We start from the raw sequence: 22,736 nt of genomic DNA, 5'->3' as shown, positions 1-22,736 counted from the left end.
CAGCATTTCCTGTGAGCTGAGAAGGGAATGGCTTTTGTAAAGGGCTAAACGCAGTGGAAATGTTAAAAAGACTGAAAAAAACTTTAAATCCTGCTGTTTAAATGTAACAGTGAAAAACAGAGTTGAAATGTGCTTCAATAAACTGTAAACTGACAGCTAAAGAATTATTATTTTTTTTAAAAAGAAAAAGAAATACACAGAATGAACGAACAATTGAAGTCCAGTAACATAAAATCAATCGGTCTTTATTAATCACAAGACTATTGAACTGTAATTGCTTATAACAAATTCTATCGAACAAAACTCACTTGGTGCCTCATCAAGTTCACTTCCTGGAGACTCTGCGGCCTGCAGCATTCGGCGCAGCTCAGGTGTTGGGGTGAGCCGCTTGGCCTCTTTGATGACGTTATCTCTGAAGAACGGATCCCATTTCTGGAGCAGCAGGTTGGAAACCTCCTCTTCAAACAGGAGTGTGAAGTCTTGATTCATCTATAAGAAAGCAAATGTACTACTACCACATTCAGCACATTTCAAGGCATTCTAAAAATCCCATTTCATACTTACCAATCCCTTTGTATCCAGGAATCTTGGGAAGATGGAGAAGATATCTTGAGTTTTGTCTGAGTCGTGGATGAGTTTTTGGCGATTTCTCGAAAGGTCTCTCTCATCTTCAGAAAAATTACGGAACTGTCTGTTGTATGGTTGAGCAAGGAGATGGCTTCCTGGTATGCATCCCCATCAAGCTGCTGGTCAACAACAATGGACCTGCGCACATTTGGGCCTCCTGAAAAAAAGCACACAATTCTTTCAAGAAAAAAAACAAGAAACACCCTAGATGAAGTTGTAAGAAAGAAAGAAAAATGAGGGGTACTTAGAGAAAGAAAGACAGTTGCGGAGAGAGAGAGAGAGAGAGAGAGAGAGAGATAGAGATAGAGAGAGAGAGAGAGAGAGAGAGGAGAGAGAGAGAGATAGAGAGATAGAGAGAGAGAGAGATAGAGAGAGAGAGAGAGAGAGAGAGAGATAGAGAGAGAGAGAGGAGAGAGAGAGAGAGAGAGAGAGATGAGAGATTGAGAGAGAGATGAGAGAGAGAGAGAGAGAGAGAGATGAGAGAGAGAGAGAGAGAGAGAGATATGAGAGAGAGAGAGGATAGAGAGAGAGAGATAGAGAGAGAGAGAGAGAGAGAGATAGAGATAGAGATAGAGATAGAGATAGAGATAGATAGATAGATAGATAGATAGATAGATAGATAGATAGATAGATAGATAGATAGATAGATAGATAGATAGATAGATAGATAGATAGATAGATAGATAGATAGGATAGATAGATAGATAGATAGATAGATAGATAGATAGATAGATAGATAGATAGATAGATAGACTGACCTCCTCCTGGGGAAAAGCCAGTGGGGCTACTTGTAGATGCATGTCCTCTTCGAATCTTTCTCTGAATCGTTTTCAGACGCCAAGAAATGTATCCGGTGCTGCTTGCAGCATCATAGAAATGTTCCTAAAATGGAAATACATTCAAAATTAATGTGATGTCAACCTCATAAGCTACTGTGAAATTTCAGAAATCTAAATGTTACTGTAATGTAGACAAAACATGAAAATTATGTAAACAGAGAGTACAATAATAATGACTATACATAGCCTTTCTTGGAGTATGGGTCTTTGAGGGACGGGAACACTGTCACTATCCCAAGAGCGTACTCTTCTCGAACAGCTTTGCTGGGGAGTTGCCTGAGAAAAGATCAAATTAGCATTAATACAAGGGCCAAGTAGTTAACTTGTTAATAAAAAAAGGATAGTACAGACAAATAGAACACACATACCCGTGTTTATCAATCATGTGTGCCACTATTATATTGACCAACTTTCTTCTGGTAGCATCTGTTAGAGTTTTTGTTGTGTGATACTCTTGAAGGACCTCTTCACCACCTGAGCTGGTACCAAGGACATCTTCAATCAACTTTGAAAAAGAAGCAAAAAAACAAATGTGATAAACTGCCTTTCTAGAGTTTAAGGATGACAAATGTTGATTTTAAGAAACCTGTGAGTACTTAGCACAACCTTTCTAGCAGATGCTGCAGTAAGTGGGCCCTCAAGTCTTGGTTTCTTCCTAGGAACCTCATCTAGGAGTATAGTTGATGTACTTGCACATGAACTGAAGCTTGAATCAGAATAATCGGATGGAGAGGACAAGGAGCAATCAGAAAATTCTAAAAAAAAAAAAAAAAAAAGGGGGGTGGGGTGTTTATTTGCAGTATACAAAAAGTCATAGAAGATTTTTGATCTAACCAAGCCAACGGCACACCATAGACTCAACTCATTTAATCAATTGATTCTCAGTCTTGATAGGCAATTCAGAAATATTTTCAGAAATTGTTTTAAAGGCATGAATTAGATTAATCAAAAATACATTTGGTATTCATGTTGGATTTATGTCAGTTAAAATGACATTTAAACCATTTAATAAAAGTCAGGCTGAATGTCCCTGTTGTGTAACCACAAAGAATGATATTGAATATTTGATCCACCTTTAAGTGTATTAAATGACTTAATTCTGAAAACATTAAATTGAAATTGTTTACTGTATTTCTGTACTTATAAATTTGCATTAGTGTTTTACACATTGCATTATGTAATTTACCCCTTTACATTTCTCACCGTCATTTGAGAAAACTGATAGAGTCACATTGCCTTGGCTGACAAGGTCACTGAAAATGTCCTCATCAACTTCTGTCCCTGTTGCATCTTTGTACACTAATTTTGCGTCAGGTGGCAGGCAAAATCTCTCGATGACTGGAAAAGACAAGATACATCTGAGTGGACCTTTAAGCTAGCACTGATCTTGCCTCATTTCACATTCAATAATTTAATCCACCACTGTAAACAAATTCAGAGCCCTGCATAAAATACATTCCCTTTTCAGTCCAAATCTTAAAAGAAAGGGGCGTTGTTCTGCCCTTTATATCAAACCAAGCATAAGTAAAACAAAAACAAACCTTTGTCATGGAACTGCACAAAATCAAAACATCCATCAACCTCATCCAACTTCACATACTTCTGCTGTTGGCAATACCGAACCTGGATCAACATTTTTCTGAGACATGCAACAACAAACAAATGTCAGTAAACACTTAACATGCAAGAAATAATTATTTAACACTCACATAAACGTTGTGTATCATGCAAGAAATTGTTTCATTATTAATTTCACTGCATGTCTAAGATCAAACACATTCAGCAGCTGCTGGGAGGCTGTTAAAACATGCCACAGCAGGCCCAGTGGAAACGCTCTCATTGATGAACGTGGCAGCGACTAGCTGTAGTGACTGCAGCACATGCTACCGTAATTAACATTTACATTTGAGGCAAAACTGATTTATTAAAACATTCCCCTCTGTTAAAAGCTGGTTTTCAGCGACCAAACAAACACAACACAGCACCAGTAAAGTTGACCCTTTTTAGTCTGACTGCCCACTACATTACCTACATTACCCATTAATCAGAGTTATTAACCACACCTGTATGATCAGAGCCTCGGACACTCGTCTCGGTGCAGTGGCACAGGGAGTCTGCCACACAGGCACCCAACTGCAATTGTTTAGGCTAATTATTTCACTCTAGCCGTGGCTCCTATGCAAAGTGCGGGGTTAATTGCATGAATTAACTCCTCACTTCGTGTTGGAGCCAAAGTTCATCCTGTCGGGGCTTATTTCTCCATAACAACCTCTGAACTGTTTATCCCTTACTTATTCTAGAGGGTTATGGTTAGGATTAGGGTTAAGGTTAGATTAATGGACGCAGAAATTAACAAGTGTATGGTCGGAGAAATGGGAAGAGGAAGTATTGGGCAGTCGGACTCATGCCATGCACCCGCCATGAACTTCAAGTTAGCTTTTTAACATGTGCTAACGTTAGCCCCAAACTATATTCGACAGTTAAATATGAAGCCTTGTTTATACAACCTCTCAAGCACGCGTGAGACTTGGTAAAATGCAAAGGATAACATAGGAAACCGTTTTTTTATTAATGTTTATTTTTTAGCAAGTGGTAACGTTAGTGGTGAAGTTAACATTGCATTAAAAAAAAAATCCAAACGTTCGCTGTCCAGTGCCAACCACAAAAAATGCTTAGCAAAGTTACATAAATATTCTCAGCAGATGTTTAATTCAATGTTATTGTTCCTACAAGTTTGATTTTGTAGCTTACCTCGTGTAAAAGTCCAACTCCGCATCCATTTTTGATTCCAGCAGCGAAATAAACGACGGTTGACCACGCCACGCACAGGAGACTATTGATTGATGCACGGGTTCACCCTGCTGAAAGCCCAGGGGCATAACACATGGGGTTACCTGGACTGAAGCCCAGGGGCCTATCAAGCAAGTTAACTCGGCCGAGATGCACTTTACATCTCTACAGAGTTGATTTGCTTAGGTTGGAATAACTCTGTTAAATAACTCCAACACTGAACACCATTTTAATCAGAATGTGTTAAAATGACACTTTGAGAGTTGAAATCAACTCTGACATGTTTAACCCTGAAATTTCAACACTCCAGTTTTTGCTGTGGTGACGGGAGCGGCACAATTCAGAAAAAGTGCTCAGCTCGCCGAGAAAATGCGATTTAAGCAATAAAATTAAAAATGCTTATAAAACATAAACCAAACGTTGGAGGTGGTCATTTCTTAATGCGCAGTAATAAACTCGGCACTCTAAAGCACCCGAGAGCGTTTTTTTCGATGCCAACCTAACCAGAGTGACGGGAGCGGCACAATTCAGAAAAAGCGCTCAGCTCGCCGAGAAAATGCGATTCAAGCAATAAAATTAAAAATGCTTATAAAACATAAACCAAACGTTGGAGGTGGTCATTTCTTCGTGCGCAGTGAATAACTCGGCACTCTAAAGCACCCGAGAGCGTTTTTTTCGATGCCAACCTAACCAGAGTGACGGGAGCGGCACAATTCAGAAAAAGTGCTCAGCTCGCCGAGAAAATGCGATTTAAGCAATAAAATTAAAAATGCTTATAAAACATAAACCAAACGTTGGAGGTGGTCATTTCTTAATGCGCAGTAATAAACTCGGCACTCTAAAGCACCCGAGAGCGTTTTTTTCGATGCCAACCTAACCAGAGTGACGGGAGCGGCACAATTCAGAAAAAGTGCTCAGCTCGCCGAGAAAATGCGATTTAAGCAATAAAATTAAAAATGCTTATTAAACATAAACCAAACGTTGGAGGTGGTCATTTCTTCATGCGCAGTGAATAACTCGGCACTCTAAAGCACCCGAGAGCGTTTTTTTCGATGCCAACCTAACCAGAGTGACGGGAGCGGCACAATTCAGAAAAAGCGCTCAGCTCGCCGAGAAAATGCGATTTAAGCAATAAAATTAAAAATGCTTATAAAACATAAACCAAACGTTGGAGGTAGTCATTTCTTAATGCGCAGTAATAAACTCGGCACTCTAAAGCACTCGAGAGCGTTTTTTTCGATGCCAACCTAACCAGAGTGACGGGAGCGGCACAATTCAGAAAAAGTGCTCAGCTCGCCGAGAAAATGCGATTTAAGCAATAAAATTAAAAATGCTTATTAAACATAAACCAAACGTTGGAGGTGGTCATTTCTTCATGCGCAGTGAATAACTCGGCACTCTAAAGCACCCGAGAGCGTTTTTTTCGATGCCAACCTAACCAGAGTTACGGGAGCGGCACAATTCAGAAAAAGCGCTCAGCTCGCCGAGAAAATGCGATTTAAGCAATAAAATTAAAAATGCTTATAAAACATAAACCAAACGTTGGAGGTGGTCATTTCTTCATGCGCAGTGATAAACTCGGCACTCTAAAGCACCCGAGAGCGTTTTTTTCGATGCCAACCTAACCAGAGTGACGGGAGCGGCACAATTCAGAAAAAGCGCTCAGCTCGTCGAGAAAATGCGATTTAAGCAATAAAATTAAAAATGCTTATAAAACATAAACCAAACGTTGGAGGTGGTCATTTCTTCATGCGCAGTGATAAACTCGGCACTCTAAAGCACCCGAGAGCGTTTTTTTCGATGCCAACCTAACCAGAGTGACGGGAGCGGCACAATTCAGAAAAAGTGCTCAGCTCGCCGAGAAAATGCGATTTAAGCAATAAAATTAAAAATGCTTATAAAACATAAACCAAACGTTGGAGGTGGTCATTTCTTCATGCGCAGTGAATAACTCGGCACTCTAAAGCACCCGAGAGCGTTTTTTTCGATGCCAACCTAACCAGAGTGACGGGAGCGGCACAATTCAGAAAAAGTGCTCAGCTCGCCGAGAAAATGCGATTTAAGCAATAAAATTAAAAATGCTTATAAAACATAAACCAAACGTTGGAGGTGGTCATTTCTTAATGCGCAGTAATAAACTCGGCACTCTAAAGCACCCGTGAGCGTTTTTTTCGATGCCAACCTAACCAGAGTGACGGGAGCGGCACAATTCAGAAAAAGTGCTCAGCTCGCCGAGAAAATGCGATTTAAGCAATAAAATTAAAAATGCTTATAAAACATAAACCAAACGTTGGAGGTGGTCATTTCTTAATGCGCAGTAATAAACTCGGCACTCTAAAGCACCCGAGAGCGTTTTTTTCGATGCCAACCTAACCAGAGTGACGGGAGCGGCACAATTCAGAAAAAGCGCTCAGCTCGCCGAGAAAATGCGATTTAAGCAATAAAATTAAAAATGCTTATAAAACATAAACCAAACGTTGGAGGTGGTCATTTCTTAATGCGCAGTAATAAACTCGGCACTCTAAAGCACCCGAGAGCGTTTTTTTCGATGCCAACCTAACCAGAGTGACGGGAGCGGCACAATTCAGAAAAAGTGCTCAGCTCGCCGAGAAAATGCGATTTAAGCAATAAAATTAAAAATGCTTATTAAACATAAACCAAACGTTGGAGGTTGTCATTTCTTCATGCGCAGTGAATAACTCGGCACTCTAAAGCACCCGAGAGCGTTTTTTTCGATGCCAACCTAACCAGAGTGACGGGAGCGGCACAATTCAGAAAAAGCGCTCAGCTCGCCGAGAAAATGCGATTTAAGCAATAAAATTAAAAATGCTTATTAAACATAAACCAAACGTTGGAGGTGGTCATTTCTTCATGCGCAGTGAATAACTCGGCACTCTAAAGCACCCGAGAGCGTTTTTTTCGATGCCAACCTAACCAGAGTGACGGGAGCGGCACAATTCAGAAAAAGCGCTCAGCTCGCCGAGAAAATGCGATTTAAGCAATAAAATTAAAAATGCTTATAAAACATAAACCAAACGTTGGATGTGGTCATTTCTTCATGCGCAGTGATAAACTCGGCACTCTAAAGCACCCGAGAGCGTTTTTTTCGATGCCAACCTAACCAGAGTGACGGGAGCGGCACAATTCAGAAAAAGTGCTCAGCTCGCCGAGAAAATGCGATTTAAGCAATAAAATTAAAAATGCTTATAAAACATAAACCAAACGTTGGAGGTGGTCATTTCTTAATGCGCAGTAATAAACTCGGCACTCTAAAGCACCCGAGAGCGTTTTTTTCGATGCCAACCTAACCAGAGTGACGGGAGCGGCACAATTCAGAAAAAGTGCTCAGCTCGCCGAGAAAATGCGATTTAAGCAATAAAATTAAAAATGCTTATTAAACATAAACCAAACGTTGGAGGTGGTCATTTCTTCATGCGCAGTGAATAACTCGGCACTCTAAAGCACCCGAGAGCGTTTTTTTCGATGCCAACCTAACCAGAGTGACGGGAGCGGCACAATTCAGAAAAAGCGCTCAGCTCGCCGAGAAAATGCGATTTAAGCAATAAAATTAAAAATGCTTATTAAACATGAACCAAACGTTGGAGGTGGTCATTTCTTCATGCGCAGTAAATAACTAGGCACTCTAAAGCACCCGAGAGCGTTTTTTTTCGATGCCAACCTAACCAGAGTGACGGGAGCGGCACAATTCAGAAAAAGCGCTCAGCTCGCCGAGAAAATGCGATTTAAGCAATAAAATTAAAAATGCTTATAAAACATAAACCAAACGTTGGAGGTGGTCATTTCTTCATGCGCAGTGATAAACTCGGCACTCTAAAGCACCCGAGAGCGTTTTTTTCGATGCCAACCTAACCAGAGTGACGGGAGCGGCACAATTCAGAAAAAGTGCTCAGCTCGCCGAGAAAATGCGATTTAAGCAATAAAATTATAAATGCTTATAAAACATAAACCAAACGTTGGAGGTGGTCATTTCTTCATGCGCAGTGAATAACTCGGCACTCTAAAGCACCCGAGAGCGTTTTTTTCGATGCCAACCTAACCAGAGTGACGGGAGCGGCACAATTCAGAAAAAGTGCTCAGCTCGCCGAGAAAATGCGATTTAAGCAATAAAATTAAAAATGCTTATAAAACATAAACCAAACGTTGGAGGTGGTCATTTCTTAATGCGCAGTAATAAACTCGGCACTCTAAAGCACCCGAGAGCGTTTTTTTCGATGCCAACCTAACCAGAGTGACGGGAGCGGCACAATTCAGAAAAAGTGCTCAGCTCGCCGAGAAAATGCGATTTAAGCAATAAAATTAAAAATGCTTATAAAACATAAACCAAACGTTGGAAGTGGTCATTTCTTCATGCGCAGTGATAAACTCGGCACTCTAAAGCACCCGAGAGCGTTTTTTTCGATGCCAACCTAACCAGAGTTACGGGAGCGGCACAATTCAGAAAAAGCGCTCAGCTCGCCGAGAAAATGCGATTTAAGCAATAAAATTAAAAATGCTTATAAAACATAAACCAAACGTTGGAGGTGGTCATTTCTTCATGCGCAGTGATAAACTCGGCACTCTAAAGCACCCGAGAGCGTTTTTTTCGATGCCAACCTAACCAGAGTGACAGGAGCGGCACAATTCAGAAAAAGCGCTCAGCTCGCCGAGAAAATGCGATTTAAGCAATAAAATTAAAAATGCTTATAAAACATAAACCAAACGTTGGAGGTGGTCATTTCTTCATGCGCAGTGATAAACTCGGCACTCTAAAGCACCCGAGAGCGTTTTTTTCGATGCCAACCTAACCAGAGTGACGGGAGCGGCACAATTCAGAAAAAGTGCTCAGCTCGCCGAGAAAATGCGATTTAAGCAATAAAATTAAAAATGCTTATAAAACATAAACCAAACGTTGGAGGTGGTCATTTCTTAATGCGCAGTAATAAACTCGGCACTCTAAAGCACCCGAGAGCGTTTTTTTCGATGCCAACCTAACCAGAGTGACGGGAGCGGCACAATTCAGAAAAAGTGCTCAGCTCGCCGAGAAAATGCGATTCAAGCAATAAAATTAAAAATGCTTATTAAACATAAACCAAACGTTGGAGGTGGTCATTTCTTCATGCGCAGTGATAAACTCGGTTCTCTAAAGCACCCGAGAGCGTTTATTTCGATGCCAACCTAACCAGAGTGACGGGAGCGGCACAATTCAGAAAAAGTGCTCAGCTCGCCGAGAAAATGCGATTTAAGCAATAAAATTAAAAATGCTTATAAAACATAAACCAAACGTTGGAGGTGGTCATTTCTTAATGCGCAGTAATAAACTCGGCACTCTAAAGCACCCGAGAGCGTTTTTTTCGATGCCAACCTAACCAGAGTGACGGGAGCGGCACAATTCAGAAAAAGTGCTCAGCTCGCCGAGAAAATGCGATTTAAGCAATAAAATTAAAAATGCTTATAAAACATAAACCAAACGTTGGAAGTGGTCATTTCTTCATGCGCAGTGATAAACTCGGCACTCTAAAGCACCCGAGAGCGTTTTTTTCGATGCCAACCTAACCAGAGTTACGGGAGCGGCACAATTCAGAAAAAGCGCTCAGCTCGCCGAGAAAATGCGATTTAAGCAATAAAATTAAAAATGCTTATAAAACATAAACCAAACGTTGGAGGTGGTCATTTCTTCATGCGCAGTGATAAACTCGGCACTCTAAAGCACCCGAGAGCGTTTTTTTCGATGCCAACCTAACCAGAGTGACAGGAGCGGCACAATTCAGAAAAAGCGCTCAGCTCGCCGAGAAAATGCGATTTAAGCAATAAAATTAAAAATGCTTATAAAACATAAACCAAACGTTGGAGGTGGTCATTTCTTCATGCGCAGTGAATAACTCGGCACTCTAAAGCACCCGAGAGCGTTTTTTTCGATGCCAACCTAACCAGAGTTACGGGAGCGGCACAATTCAGAAAAAGCGCTCAGCTCGCCGAGAAAATGCGATTTAAGCAATAAAATTAAAAATGCTTATAAAACATAAACCAAACGTTGGAGGTGGTAATTTCTTCATGCGCAGTGATAAACTCGGCAATCTAAAGCACCCGAGAGCGTTTTTTTCGATGCCAACTGTCAGGTTCAAAATCAGCAAAAGGATCAGCAGACAAAACCAGTGAGGCAGAATGTTGAGTCTTTTCTCGCGAGGAGTGCAACCAGACTTACAGCAGTCCAAAATACACTAAAGATCTGTCACACCCCTCGCTCTTTTTATTTTGGGATGCCCTACCTACAATGTGAGACTAGCCCCTAACAGGTGGGGGGGGGAAAGCATGGCCTAGTCTCATGAGAAACAAAAAGAGCGCAAGGACAAAATGCTATGTAAAACAAGTGCTCACAAGACGTCATGAGAAAATAAAGGAGCGCAAGGACATAAACAAGTAGTCACAGACAAGACGTCATGACAAAATTCTATGTGAAACAAGTAGTTACAGACAGGACGCCATGGGAAAGGAGTGCAAGGACAGAATGCCATGTGCAGACATCAACAGAGTAGATTGAGCTATCAGCAACTTTCTTGGATTCCCAGAGGTGTAGAAGGTCAGGAAGCCCCAGACAGCATCGTATGACTTGTTGTGGACTGGTGGACGTCTGCAAGGCGAAACAGCAAGCATTCTGCGCAATAACTTATTAATAAGTACTCATTAGGGAACGCATGATAACATATATATACAATTTATCTAACAATTCCCCCCTGTTTATCATAAGTTCCCGGAGACCAACCCATCACCCATATGGCCACTTCAAAAAGATCTTCAGCCACAGGGATCACATTTCGCAGGAACCAACTTACACACGGGAGGAAACTGAGTCACAATCGGCAAAGCCCGGGTCAGAAAACAAATCGGACCAGCTAACCACAACAGATTCGCTGACCGGGTCGTCAATAGAGAAGGAACCCCCGTCGACCGAAAGGTCATCCCTTAGGAGCAACGGGAAAGTCTCAGCTGGTGGAGAGATAGCAGCCGTAATTAGCCTGTTAATTAGGGATCGGAGACAAGGGATGCAACAACATCCACACAAGGTCAAAATGGCAGAGAAAACGGCAACGGAGACCAGGGCAGAGGAAACCAGGGTGCGGTACTTTCCGAACACGTTCAACCAGTTGGCCCAAACCTCCGTGTTCACCCCACTGTGCTCCTTCATCTTCCCGTTCAAGGCCCGCAGGCCCTCAAGGGCCTGGGACAGGCTTCCGTCGGCCGCAGTGTTATTTGGAATAAAAGTGCAACATTGCTCACCGAACATGGCGCAGACACCGCCCTCTCTTGAGAGTAGCATGTCAAGGGCCATTCGATTCTGGAAAGCCATGAGGGAAGTAGCGGCCAGTTGGGAGTGGACCGCCCTGAAACCCGCCTCGGTCCAGTTTCCAAGCCTCTGCACGTTGTAATGGACGTAGTTAATCCTGTCAACATTTTTGTTAAGAGTACACCACCAACACAGGGCGGATTCAAAACCAGCCGCTATCTGATTCACCAGCTTATACTCATCCGGCACTCCCCTAGGAACACCAATGGCGTCGATGTAGGTTGGATTAGCTGTGCCCCGCCATTCGGCGTCTCGTTTCGTTCTCGGCCAGAATTTGGGCACTACGGACTTAGCAAAAGACGTTAGATCATAAGAGGACATCGGTATCAAATAAACAGGTAGCAATAGGGTTACCAAAGCGCAAATTCCAGCGCTGTCGAAAGGCAACCTATCATAAAGTTTGTCACTATTACACCAAAACCAAATATCACAACGAGCAATGGGCAAAAAAGGGGCCGTGACCTTGGTCACGGACCCACACCACGGAGCAGGTAGGGCGCCGAGCATCACACCGGTACCAGGTAATCTAATGCATGTAAAATTACCCTTAGCTACAACAGACGAAAAAAGGGGTTTATGCTTTGTCATAGGGGCAACAGGGTAAACCGTATCCCATCTAAAACAATCGTGAGTGGGTGAAATGGACGAGTCTAACATCAAAACGACAGCACACTTAGGGCCTATATTTGCAGGTATGATTTTCAAAAGAGGTCTGGGACCCATGCATGCAATGCAACTAGCGCCAGCCATCTTTGCGGCCTGCTCAGCCACAAGAAGCCAGTTGTTAGTATGACCGCTTATCCCTGTGGAGGCCACAAAATAGCTGTCTACATCAGTGAGGAGCGTACTTGTGATTTTTGCTCCCGCTGACAAGGTGTATTTATTTGTAACGGGACGGTCTGCGACCGACATTGTTCTATTAAGGCAAATAGCAATAGGAAAGCGAGGATCGGTTCCAGAGGACCAAGCCCACAGTTGAAAACCCCAACAAGAAGTGTTAAACAAGGTGGCATTTGGAGGACGAATATGACCGTCAGGGAGTGTAAGAGTCAAAAGGAGGCTTGTGCCCCGATTTATCAAAGTCACTCGTTTAGCAAAGAACACAGCCTCGTCACTGGAACCAGAGGGCCAATACCCTCGCATTTGCGTGGTGACAAGGGTGCCCCAGCCGGTGTTAACCGGGTGGCCAGTTAAATACCACCAATACCCGAGCCATCTATCTCCAGTAGTGGGGCGACCATTACGAAACCCTTTCAAACTTTTCAAAGGTAAAATAATAGAAGAAGATGTGTTAGGAGCCACAGTAAACATTAATGAGTTATTATAAGCCCAAGACAAAAGCCATGGTACACAGGTTGGAACACGGACGGCTCCTGGAACACAAACAACATGACCAAAAGGGGATTTAGTGTCGCGCTTATGTCTAGCAAGTTCTCCCCATGAGCCACATCGACTAGAATTAGCGTTAGCAGTCGCCTGAGAGAATAATGTGCGAGGCTCATGGTACTCTATCCCTCCAGATAAAGTAACCCCCGAAAAAAATATAATGGTAACACAAACCAGCAAAAACAACCAAAAGCACATGGTAGACTTCGCGCAGGCTACAGCCCGATTAAAGCACTCACCAAATGACTCTCTAATGCTCATGTTTTGGATCTCCCCAGAGTCAACACCCTGAGCTTCGGGTTGGTGTCTTGGAAATCGGCTTCTGCTAGCTTTCGTGTCAACCCTGGATCTTGGCACCAGGATCAGGCACTATTACCAGACTTTGCTCACCTTCCGTACTTAGGTTGGGTCTGCGGAGATCACTTTTTTACAATGAGTTAAATGAATCCACGTGTTGCGTTCGGCTATTTTTAAAGCATTAGGAGTCGTGAGTAGTACCAAAAAGGGACCTCCCCACTTGGGTGAATGCCAATTCTTCCTCTTGATACTCCTGATCAAAACCCAGTCTCCCGGTACCACTTTGGGGTCTTCCTGCAGAGAAATGGGTTCATCATCAGTGTTATTGGTTAGATTCTTTTGACGTTCCAACATTTTTCTCATGTAATCAGCTAACGTGGCGTCCTCGGGGATCTCCCATGTGTTTTTGAACTGAGGAAGCCTGTAAGGTCTCCCAAACATAGTTTCATAAGGAGTTAGCCCTGTTGTACTTGTAATATTTATGTACATTTTAACCAGGTCTAAACACTGAGTCCACGGTCGTTTTGTTTCTTCCATACATTTCTTTAATCTGTTTTTTATAGACTGGTTCGCTCTCTCAACCAGGCCAGCGGATTGCGGTCTGTATGAACAATGGTTCTTTACATTTATGTGGAACATTCTCCCAATGTTATGCACTATTTGATTTACAAAATGTGGACCATTGTCGCTATAAATTGTTTCTGGAATACCGTACCTTGGAATGATGTCTTTGCATAAGGCTTTTGCCACTGTGAGTGCATCTGCATGTTTGGTAGGAAATATTTCTACCCATTTAGAAAATGCGTCTATTATGACCAATCAATATTCTTTCCCTTCACATTTATGTAATTGGATATAATCCATATGTATTGTCTGAAACGGGTACAATGGAGTCGGGAATTTCCCTCTCTGAGGTCTTAAATTGCCTTGTGGGTTATGTTTAGCACAGATCAAACACGCTCTGCAAAATCGTTGTGAAAAAGCGGCAAAGCCGTATGTTGTATAAATAGCCTCGACTTGTTTCACCATACCTCCCGCCGAGACATGGGTGACCCCGTGACTTGAAATAGCAGCCCATTTGAACAAGCTACGAGGCAAGACAGGTTTGCCCAAAGGTCACACAAAAAGACCATCGGTGTTTTTAGTTGCACCCCGCTTTTCCCAAGAGAGTCGTTCCTGGGAGGGGCTCTGAGACTGCATGTCAAGCAACACATCAGGGGAGATGTGTGACATTGAATCATGAGCCGTGAGAGACGAGAGGACATGAAGCAGGCCTTCCGCAGCGGCCTTAGCGGATTTGTCAGCAAAAGCATTACCGAGAGAAACAGGATCAGAGCCCGCAGTGTGAGCAGCACACTTGCAAACCGCTACCTTTAAAGGCAGCTGGACAGCATCCAAAAGTTGAGTTAGTATAGCGGAATGGGAGACGGGCTTCCCTGTAGAAGTTATCATGCCACGGTTGCTCCACTGCTGAGCAAAAACATGCACTGTAGCAAAAGCATACTGACTATCAGTCCAGATAGTGACGGACTTGTTTGCAAACAATTTGCAGGCCCCAGTCAAAGCAATGAGCTCAGCGGCCTGTGCCGACATATTGGATGGCAGTTTAGCAGCCTCCAAAACCACGTCGGCAGTAACAATGGCATACCCAGTAAGGGTCACACCAGATTCATTCTTCTTAGAAGACCCATCAACAAAAACCACATGACCATCTGGCAGAGGCGTATCTTCCAAATCAGGCCGAGCCTTTGCAATCTGTTGGGCAGCATCGACACAATCATGGAATTCGCCATCGTCAGGAAGGGGAATGAGAGTGGCAGGATTGAGTGTCGTGCATCTTTCAACGGTCAGATGCGGCTGAGACAGCAACGTAGCCATGCAAGAAAGATGACGCGCAGGCGACAGAAAGGTCATATTAGTCTGTAGCAGAAGAGCCGAGACAGCATGAGGAACTTTCAGTGTTAAAGGATGAAATAACACAACACCAGCACTGCTCTCCACAGCCATGGAGGCTGCCACCACGGCCCTCACGCATGGTGGGAGAGCACATGCAACACTGTCCAGTTTAGAGGAATAAAAAGCAATAGGACGCAATTTTGAGCCATGTGATTGGAGCAAAACAGAGGTCATGTAATGACCTTTGCAGTCAACAGTCTGGACAAACACCTTATCATAGTCGGGTAAGGCTAGAGTGGAGCTGGAGACCAAAGCCTGTTTGATCAAAACAAAAGCATCCTCGGCTTCAGGAGTCCATTTTAAGTGAGCGGACATTGAGATGTCTTCCACATACATCAATTTGGACAGAGGAGCAACAATTTGGGCATAATCAAGTATCCAGTTTCTACAATAACCTGTGAGACCCAAAAAAGACATCATTTGCTTCTTTGTTAGTGGCTTAGGAGCTTGTAAAATAGAGGCTTTTCTGCTTTCAATTATGGATCGACCTTGGGAACTTAGATTGTGGCCTAGATACTTAATTTCAGCGGACCACAGTTGAAGCTTGTTCTTGCTGACCTTGTGGCCTTCACTTGCCAAGTGATGCAGCACTGCAAGCGTGTCTTTTTGGCAAGAGGCAAAATCAGGAGATGCTATCAAAATGTCATCAACATAAAGCAAGATCTGACTTCCCATTGGCGGGACAAATTTAGCCATGCTGGCTGCCATCACCTGGGAGTAAATTGTCGGGCTTTCACAGTACCCTTGTGGTAACCTTGAAAAGGTGTACCTTGAGCCAGCATATGTAAACGCAAACCAAAACTGACTCTCTTTTGCAATAGGGACAGAGAAAAAAGCATTGCTAATGTCAATCACTGTGAAGATTTTCGCATCAGGTGTCAATGAATTCAACAAAGTATGCGGGTCAGGGACACAAGGTGCTCTCTGAATAACAGCATTGTTTACAGCTTGCAAGTCTTGCACCATTCTCCACCCCACAGAAGGGGGTGCCTTCTTTACAGGGAAAATTGGGGTATTGCAAGGAGAATCCGGGCAAGGAACGATGACACCTGCTTTTAATAAATCAGAAATAACAGGTGCTATACCCTGTAAGGCATCAGGTTTTAAAGGATACTGCCTCACACAAGGGCGGTATTCAGTTTTAGGTCTTATGACAACAGGAAGCGCACCTTTCACTAAACCAACGTCAGAAGGACCCGCAGACCAAAGATGACTTGGGACCTCAGCGAGGATGTGCTCGTCATCGGACGTCAACACATAATCTCAAGATGAGGGTGTTTGCTCAACACCAGGATCAGCGTGGATTCCACTAATGAATGACAAGGCTTTAGTCATATTTTGTTTGAAGAGCTTGGTGGAAGGACTGTAAAAGGAGTCAGGATTAACCTGAGTCCAGTCAGAAGCTGCCAAGGCATCACCAGCCATAAATCCTAAACTCTGCCAGGCTGCGGTGTGAGGCCTGTAGAGAGAGATGTGGAGCGGAGTGGGAGACACGTGTAACTTCTGCACAGCAGGGGGAGCCGCTTGTATGACTACACAAGCACGGCTCTCACCATCGTGCAGAAGGAAAGAAGTTGTCAAGGTGGCAGGTGTAGCAGCCTCAAGCATGTTCTCGTAGTTGTGATCAGGACCCGGTGTGTCTTTATGCCACATAGTTATGTGTAGTTGATTGGCTTCCATTGCTTGTTCAGGGCAGCGCAAAAGGGTGGCCACACGGGCCAAAAGAGGGGAACCAAATTCCATCACTTCTGCGTCAGCCAAATCCAATGAATAAAAATAGTAGCAGTGAAATTGGCCAAATATCTGTAACTGGTGTCGCCTTTTGACAGCAATTTGACCATTAAGAGACACAAGGGAAAGCCCAAGGGCAGTGAGAGCGTCTCTACCTAGCAAATTAATAGGGAAACTGGGCATCAGCAAAATGGGAATGCAACAACTTCCCCCTTCTGGGTCCCGTATCCAAACTGGTCGAGACTGGGGAACTGTAGTTGCCAGCCCATTCGCTGCTCTCACCCAAAAGGATCTACCGTTACTTTGCACATCTGCAGGTATGTCACGACACGTGGTCACACATGCCCCTGAGTCACACAAAAAGGTTATTGGAGTCCCGTTTACGAATAGAGTTATCACTGGCTTCTCAACATTGTTCATCAACAAATCTTGAATGTTCAAATCTACATCAACAGGGGGAGCTGTTGGCAAGACAGTTGTTTCAACTGTATTTTGACCTTCGGCCAGTCATAAGGGAGGTCTACTCCCACCCTTGTGATTATCTGGGCAGTTTCTTGCTATATGGCCTGTTTTCCCACATGACCAGCAAACGGGAGGTCCAGCATTGTACCGTCTTGACTGACCTGAAGCGGGCTGGTCATTTGTTCCATAATTGGGAGAATCACGACTGTACCCCCCTCTACCCTTGCCACGGAATTTGTTACGACCACGCCCCTCCAGGCGCGGTTCGAAGGTCTTATTTTGATAAAACATCTCAGACTGCTCTCCTTTAACAAAAAACACGGTGCCCATTTTCCCCTTCTCTTTTGCTCTTTTTGCATTGACAACTTTTTCGGCGTGTATAGCATGATCAATGAACTGTGGCAAGGTAGATGTCGGGAAAGTGATCATATGTTTAGTGATCCAGCTCTGGATCGCTGGTCGCGAATTTGCATGTAGAGCGTTTTTGAGTTGTTGGTCATAAACATCAGTTCCATGCTCCAAGCCACTATTGGCCTTGAACACTCTCTCGAGTCTGTGCCTAAAGTCTTCAAACAACTCATCTTCTTTTTGTTTGGTTCGGCCAATGTCTGTGTAATTTGCTCTACGTTCAAATTTTATTTTGATCCTGCCCAATAGTTGGTCAATTTCTCTTTGTAATGGCACCCCGTTACATTCCAATGGACGGCCCCGGGAATCAAAGGGATCCCAGGTGCCTTTAACGCTTGCCCAATGTTTGGTTAAAGATGCCATAAAAACCTGTTGCACTTCATCGCCTCTCAAATTGTATGAAGCAATGAGTTGTCTCATGTCGGTACAATATTGATTAACATCTTCAGTGGGCAACGCTATACCCTCAATTGCTGATTTTATATCAGCGTGGGTCCATGTTCTGTATACTAAAATTGTGGGTCCTCCCTCATCATGAGGATTTGCCACTTCAATCATCGGGTATGCGTCTGCGTCAGCCGAAGGAACCAACTTAGCACGGCCCCGCGTCAACACACCACGAGCACGGCTCCGCGTCAACACACCACGAGCAGAAGCACCATACTCAGGAGGATGATTTGTGCTTGGTAATTTGGGGTACAGAGACGGGAAAATTGGTTCACTTTGGCGTGCTGCAATCTCCGTCTTTATAGATTGATCATTTTTTCTCATCCTCATTCATCGCATCGTCAGCTTTGGCCTTCAAGCGAGCCCGCGCTGACACTGTCTCATCATCCTCCTGCCTGTGCAACAACAAGTTCTTTTTTATCTTTCCTCCGTCTTCCTTATCTCTCAGTCTTTCTCTTATCTGCCCACATTTTCTCTTCTCAGCCTCCAATTCCCATTTTACTATTAGATGATATCCGTCGTTATTCCTCTTTACACCACATTTAGCATCAATTGATTGCTTTAGGTTATTCAACGAATTTATTTTCAGCTGACCGTCAAATTTGTAATCGGTTATCCATTTGTCAAGATATTTTACATTTTCGGGGTCAACTTCTTCCATCAATGTCCAATCTTTGCATTTCAATTCATGTCGGGGCAGCGGCTTTTGCTTGCTATTTGCTGTCCCCATGATTTATTTGTTTAGTTTACGGATTTGGCAATTTGAATGGCACCCGCAGTGTCCTAAAGCCAATTTAGTTCACAGGACAGTGGATAAATGTTCGATGTGTGGTGGGTCTCCGGAGGAAACGGAGAATCCTTGCTTTCGTCCACACAAAGCCACTGTTTACACTCCTGCGTGTTTATACAGAGGACTCAAACCTCAAATCAGAGCTCAAATGAGGTCACTCTCAGTCAAACCATACACACGCACACACACACACAATGCGCATTCCTATCGTCTCACAGGCAAGCAGGGGAGCCCGCCCTCCAGTGGATTTTAACAACTCTTTAACCTTCCTATTGTGTAAGGAAAACTTATCTTTACCTTTTTCCCAAAGTAAATATAAAACCTATCTTTTCACGGAGAAAGAAGCCAAACCAGCTAAACAAGGGATAAGGAAAACCCACCACAGATGGCAGCAGAAAACTAACACAGTAGGAAGGTTAGTGAGGAGGCCCCACCACACCTCAGCGGGATTTAACTGCTCCAACTACCTGTACTTCTTTATTTCTTTAGAAAACAGAGGAGTCTGCCCTCCTGTGGAATTTAACTGACGTTTACGTCAGGGGACTCCAGCATCCCATACAGAATTTAACTGTCTCTAAATATGCACTTGATAGGGTCTAGAATTGTCAAGGTTTCAAGTGACCTCTTGCCACTACACTTTCATTCCTTTCAACAGAATCAACATTCATACTCACAGTCCGCTGGGCCTTTCCCTCGGACGATCTCGTCAACCACTCCGGCGTCCAGCTGACTGATCGAGTCAGCCCCGTGAAAAGGGTTTCCTTTATATGCCTTGGCCAAGGACTTGTCCTGCGTCGAAAAGTCAGCCGGAACCCGAAGTAGGTCTATTGAGATCCCGGACGAGCCCCCAAAAATCTGTCAGGTTCAAAATCAGCAAAAGGATCAGCAGACAAAACCAGTGAGGCAGAATGTTGAGTCTTTTCTCGCGAGGAGTGCAACCAGACTTACAGCAGTCCAAAATACACTAAAGATCTGTCACACCCCTCGCTCTTTTTATTTTGGGATGCCCTACCTACAATGTGAGACTAGCCCCTAACAGGTGGGGGGGGGAAAGCATGGCCTAGTCTCATGAGAAACAAAAAGAGCGCAAGGACAAAATGCTATGTAAAACAAGTGCTCACAAGACGTCATGAGAAAATAAAGGAGCGCAAGGACATAAACAAGTAGTCACAGACAAGACGTCATGACAAAATTCTATGTGAAACAAGTAGTTACAGACAGGACGCCATGGGAAAGGAGTGCAAGGACAGAATGCCATGTGCAGACATCAACAGAGTAGATTGAGCTATCAGCAACTTTCTTGGATTCCCAGAGGTGTAGAAGGTCAGGAAGCCCCAGACAGCATCGTATGACTTGTTGTGGACTGGTGGACGTCTGCAAGGCGAAACAGCAAGCATTCTGCGCAATAACTTATTAATAAGTACTCATTAGGGAACGCATGATAACATATATATACAATTTATCTAACACCAACCTAACCAGAGTGACGGGAGCGGCACAATTCAGAAAAAGCGCTCAGCTCGTCGAGAAAATGCGATTTAAGCAATAAAATTAAAAATGCTTATAAAACATAAACCAAACGTTGGAGGTGGTCATTTCTTCATGCGCAGTGATAAACTCGGCACTCTAAAGCACCCGAGAGCGTTTTTTTCTATGCCAACCTAACCAGAGTGACGGGAGCGGCACAATTCAGAAAAAGTGCTCAGCTCGCCGAGAAAATGCGATTTAAGCAATAAAATTAAAAATGCTTATAAAACATAAACCAAACGTTGGAGGTGGTCATTTCTTCATGCGCAGTGAATAACTCGGCACTCTAAAGCACCCGAGAGCGTTTTTTTCGATGCCAACCTAACCAGAGTGACGGGAGCGGCACAATTCAGAAAAAGTGCTCAGCTCGCCGAGAAAATGCGATTTAAGCAATAAAATTAAAAATGCTTATAAAACATAAACCAAACGTTGGAGGTGGTCATTTCTTAATGCGCAGTAATAAACTCGGCACTCTAAAGCACCCGTGAGCGTTTTTTTCGATGCCAACCTAACCAGAGTGACGGGAGCGGCACAATTCAGAAAAAGTGCTCAGCTCGCCGAGAAAATGCGATTTAAGCAATAAAATTAAAAATGCTTATAAAACATAAACCAAACGTTGGAGGTGGTCATTTCTTAATGCGCAGTAATAAACTCGGCACTCTAAAGCACCCGAGAGCGTTTTTTTCGATGCCAACCTAACCAGAGTGACGGGAGCGGCACAATTCAGAAAAAGCGCTCAGCTCGCCGAGAAAATGCGATTTAAGCAATAAAATTAAAAATGCTTATAAAACATAAACCAAACGTTGGAGGTGGTCATTTCTTCATGCGCAGTAATAAACTCGGCACTCTAAAGCACCCGAGAGCGTTTTTTTCGATGCCAACCTAACCAGAGTGACGGAGCGGCACAATTCAGAAAAAGTGCTCAGCTCGCCGAGAAAATGCGATTTAAGCAATAAAATTAAAAATGCTTATTAAACATAAACCAAACGTTGGAGGTGGTCATTTCTTCATGCGCAGTGAATAACTCGGCACTCTAAAGCACCCGATAGCGTTTTTTTCGATGCCAACCTAACCAGAGTGACGGGAGCGGCACAATTCAGAAAAAGTGCTCAGATCGCCGAGAAAATGCGATTTAAGCAATAAAATTAAAAATGCTTATAAAACATAAACCAAACGTTGGAGATGGTCATTTCTTCATGCGCAGTGAATAACTCGGCACTCTAAAGCACCCGAGAGCGTTTTTTTCGATGCCAACCTAACCAGAGTGACGGGAGCGGCACAATTCAGAAAAAGTGCTCAGCTCGCCGAGAAAATGCGATTTAAGCAATAAAATTAAAAATGCTTATAAAACATAAACCAAACGTTGGAGGTTGTCATTTCTTAATGCACAGTAATAAACTCGGCACTCTAAAGCACCCGAGAGCGTTTTTTTCGATGCCAACCTAACCAGAGTGACGGGAGCGGCACAATTCAGAAAAAGTGCTCATCTCGCCGAGAAAATGCGATTTAAGCAATAAAATTAAAAATGCTTATAAAACATAAACCAAACGTTGGAAGTGGTCATTTCTTCATGCGCAGTGATAAACTCGGCACTCTAAAGCACCCGAGAGCGTTTTTTTCGATGCCAACCTAACCAGAGTTACGGGAGCGGCACAATTCAGAAAAAGCGCTCAGCTCGCCGAGAAAATGCGATTTAAGCAATGAAATTAAAAATGCTTATAAAACATAAACCAAACGTTGGAGGTGGTCATTTCTTCATGCGCAGTGATAAACTCGGCACTCTAAAGCACCCGAGAGCGTTTTTTTCGATGCCAACCTAACCAGAGTGACGGGAGCGGCACAATTCAGAAAAAGCGCTCAGCTCGTCGAGAAAATGCGATTTAAGCAATAAAATAAAAAATGCTTATTAAACATAAACCAAACGTTGGAGGTGGTCATTTCTTCATGCGCAGTGAATAACTCGGCACTCTAAAGCACCCGAGAGCGTTTTTTTCGATGCCAACCTAACCAGAGTGACGGGAGCGGCACAATTCAGAAAAAGCGCTCAGCTCGCCGAGAAAATGCGATTTAAGCAATAAAATTAAAAATGCTTATAAAACATAAACCAAACGTTGGAGGTGGTCATTTCTTCATG

At 43.4% G+C, this 22,736-nt stretch overlaps 2 protein-coding genes across 2 annotated transcripts; both read right to left on the bottom strand.

Moving 5' to 3' along the window:
• Nucleotides 1-224: 224 nt before the first annotated feature.
• Nucleotides 225-4,571, bottom strand: LOC133143948 (uncharacterized). The gene is made up of 9 exons (XM_061266243.1): nucleotides 4,218-4,571; nucleotides 3,008-3,105; nucleotides 2,670-2,804; nucleotides 2,073-2,221; nucleotides 1,835-1,971; nucleotides 1,649-1,742; nucleotides 1,386-1,509; nucleotides 565-784; nucleotides 225-489 (listed from the first exon to the last, which is right to left on the bottom strand). Coding segments are annotated over exons 1-9 (1,086 nt in total). The 5' UTR covers nucleotides 4,346-4,571; the 3' UTR covers nucleotides 225-488.
• A 5,850-nt stretch (nucleotides 4,572-10,421) lies between these two features.
• On the bottom strand, nucleotides 10,422-20,543 carry LOC133143632 (uncharacterized). Its single transcript, XM_061265693.1, has 2 exons — nucleotides 19,750-20,543; nucleotides 10,422-13,575 (listed from the first exon to the last, which is right to left on the bottom strand). Exon 2 carries the CDS (start codon nucleotides 13,243-13,245, stop codon nucleotides 11,083-11,085), a length of 2,163 nt encoding a protein of 720 aa, XP_061121677.1. The 5' UTR covers nucleotides 13,246-13,575; nucleotides 19,750-20,543; the 3' UTR covers nucleotides 10,422-11,082.
• Between the last annotated feature and the right edge of the window lie 2,193 nt (nucleotides 20,544-22,736).

The sequence above is a fragment of the Syngnathus typhle genome, linkage group LG19 (genome assembly GCF_033458585.1).
Source record: "Syngnathus typhle isolate RoL2023-S1 ecotype Sweden linkage group LG19, RoL_Styp_1.0, whole genome shotgun sequence".
In the NCBI taxonomy this organism is placed as follows: domain Eukaryota; kingdom Metazoa; phylum Chordata; class Actinopteri; order Syngnathiformes; family Syngnathidae; genus Syngnathus; species Syngnathus typhle.
Note: the sequence above shows the minus strand (reverse complement) of the source record. Positions and strands in the feature narration are given on the sequence as shown.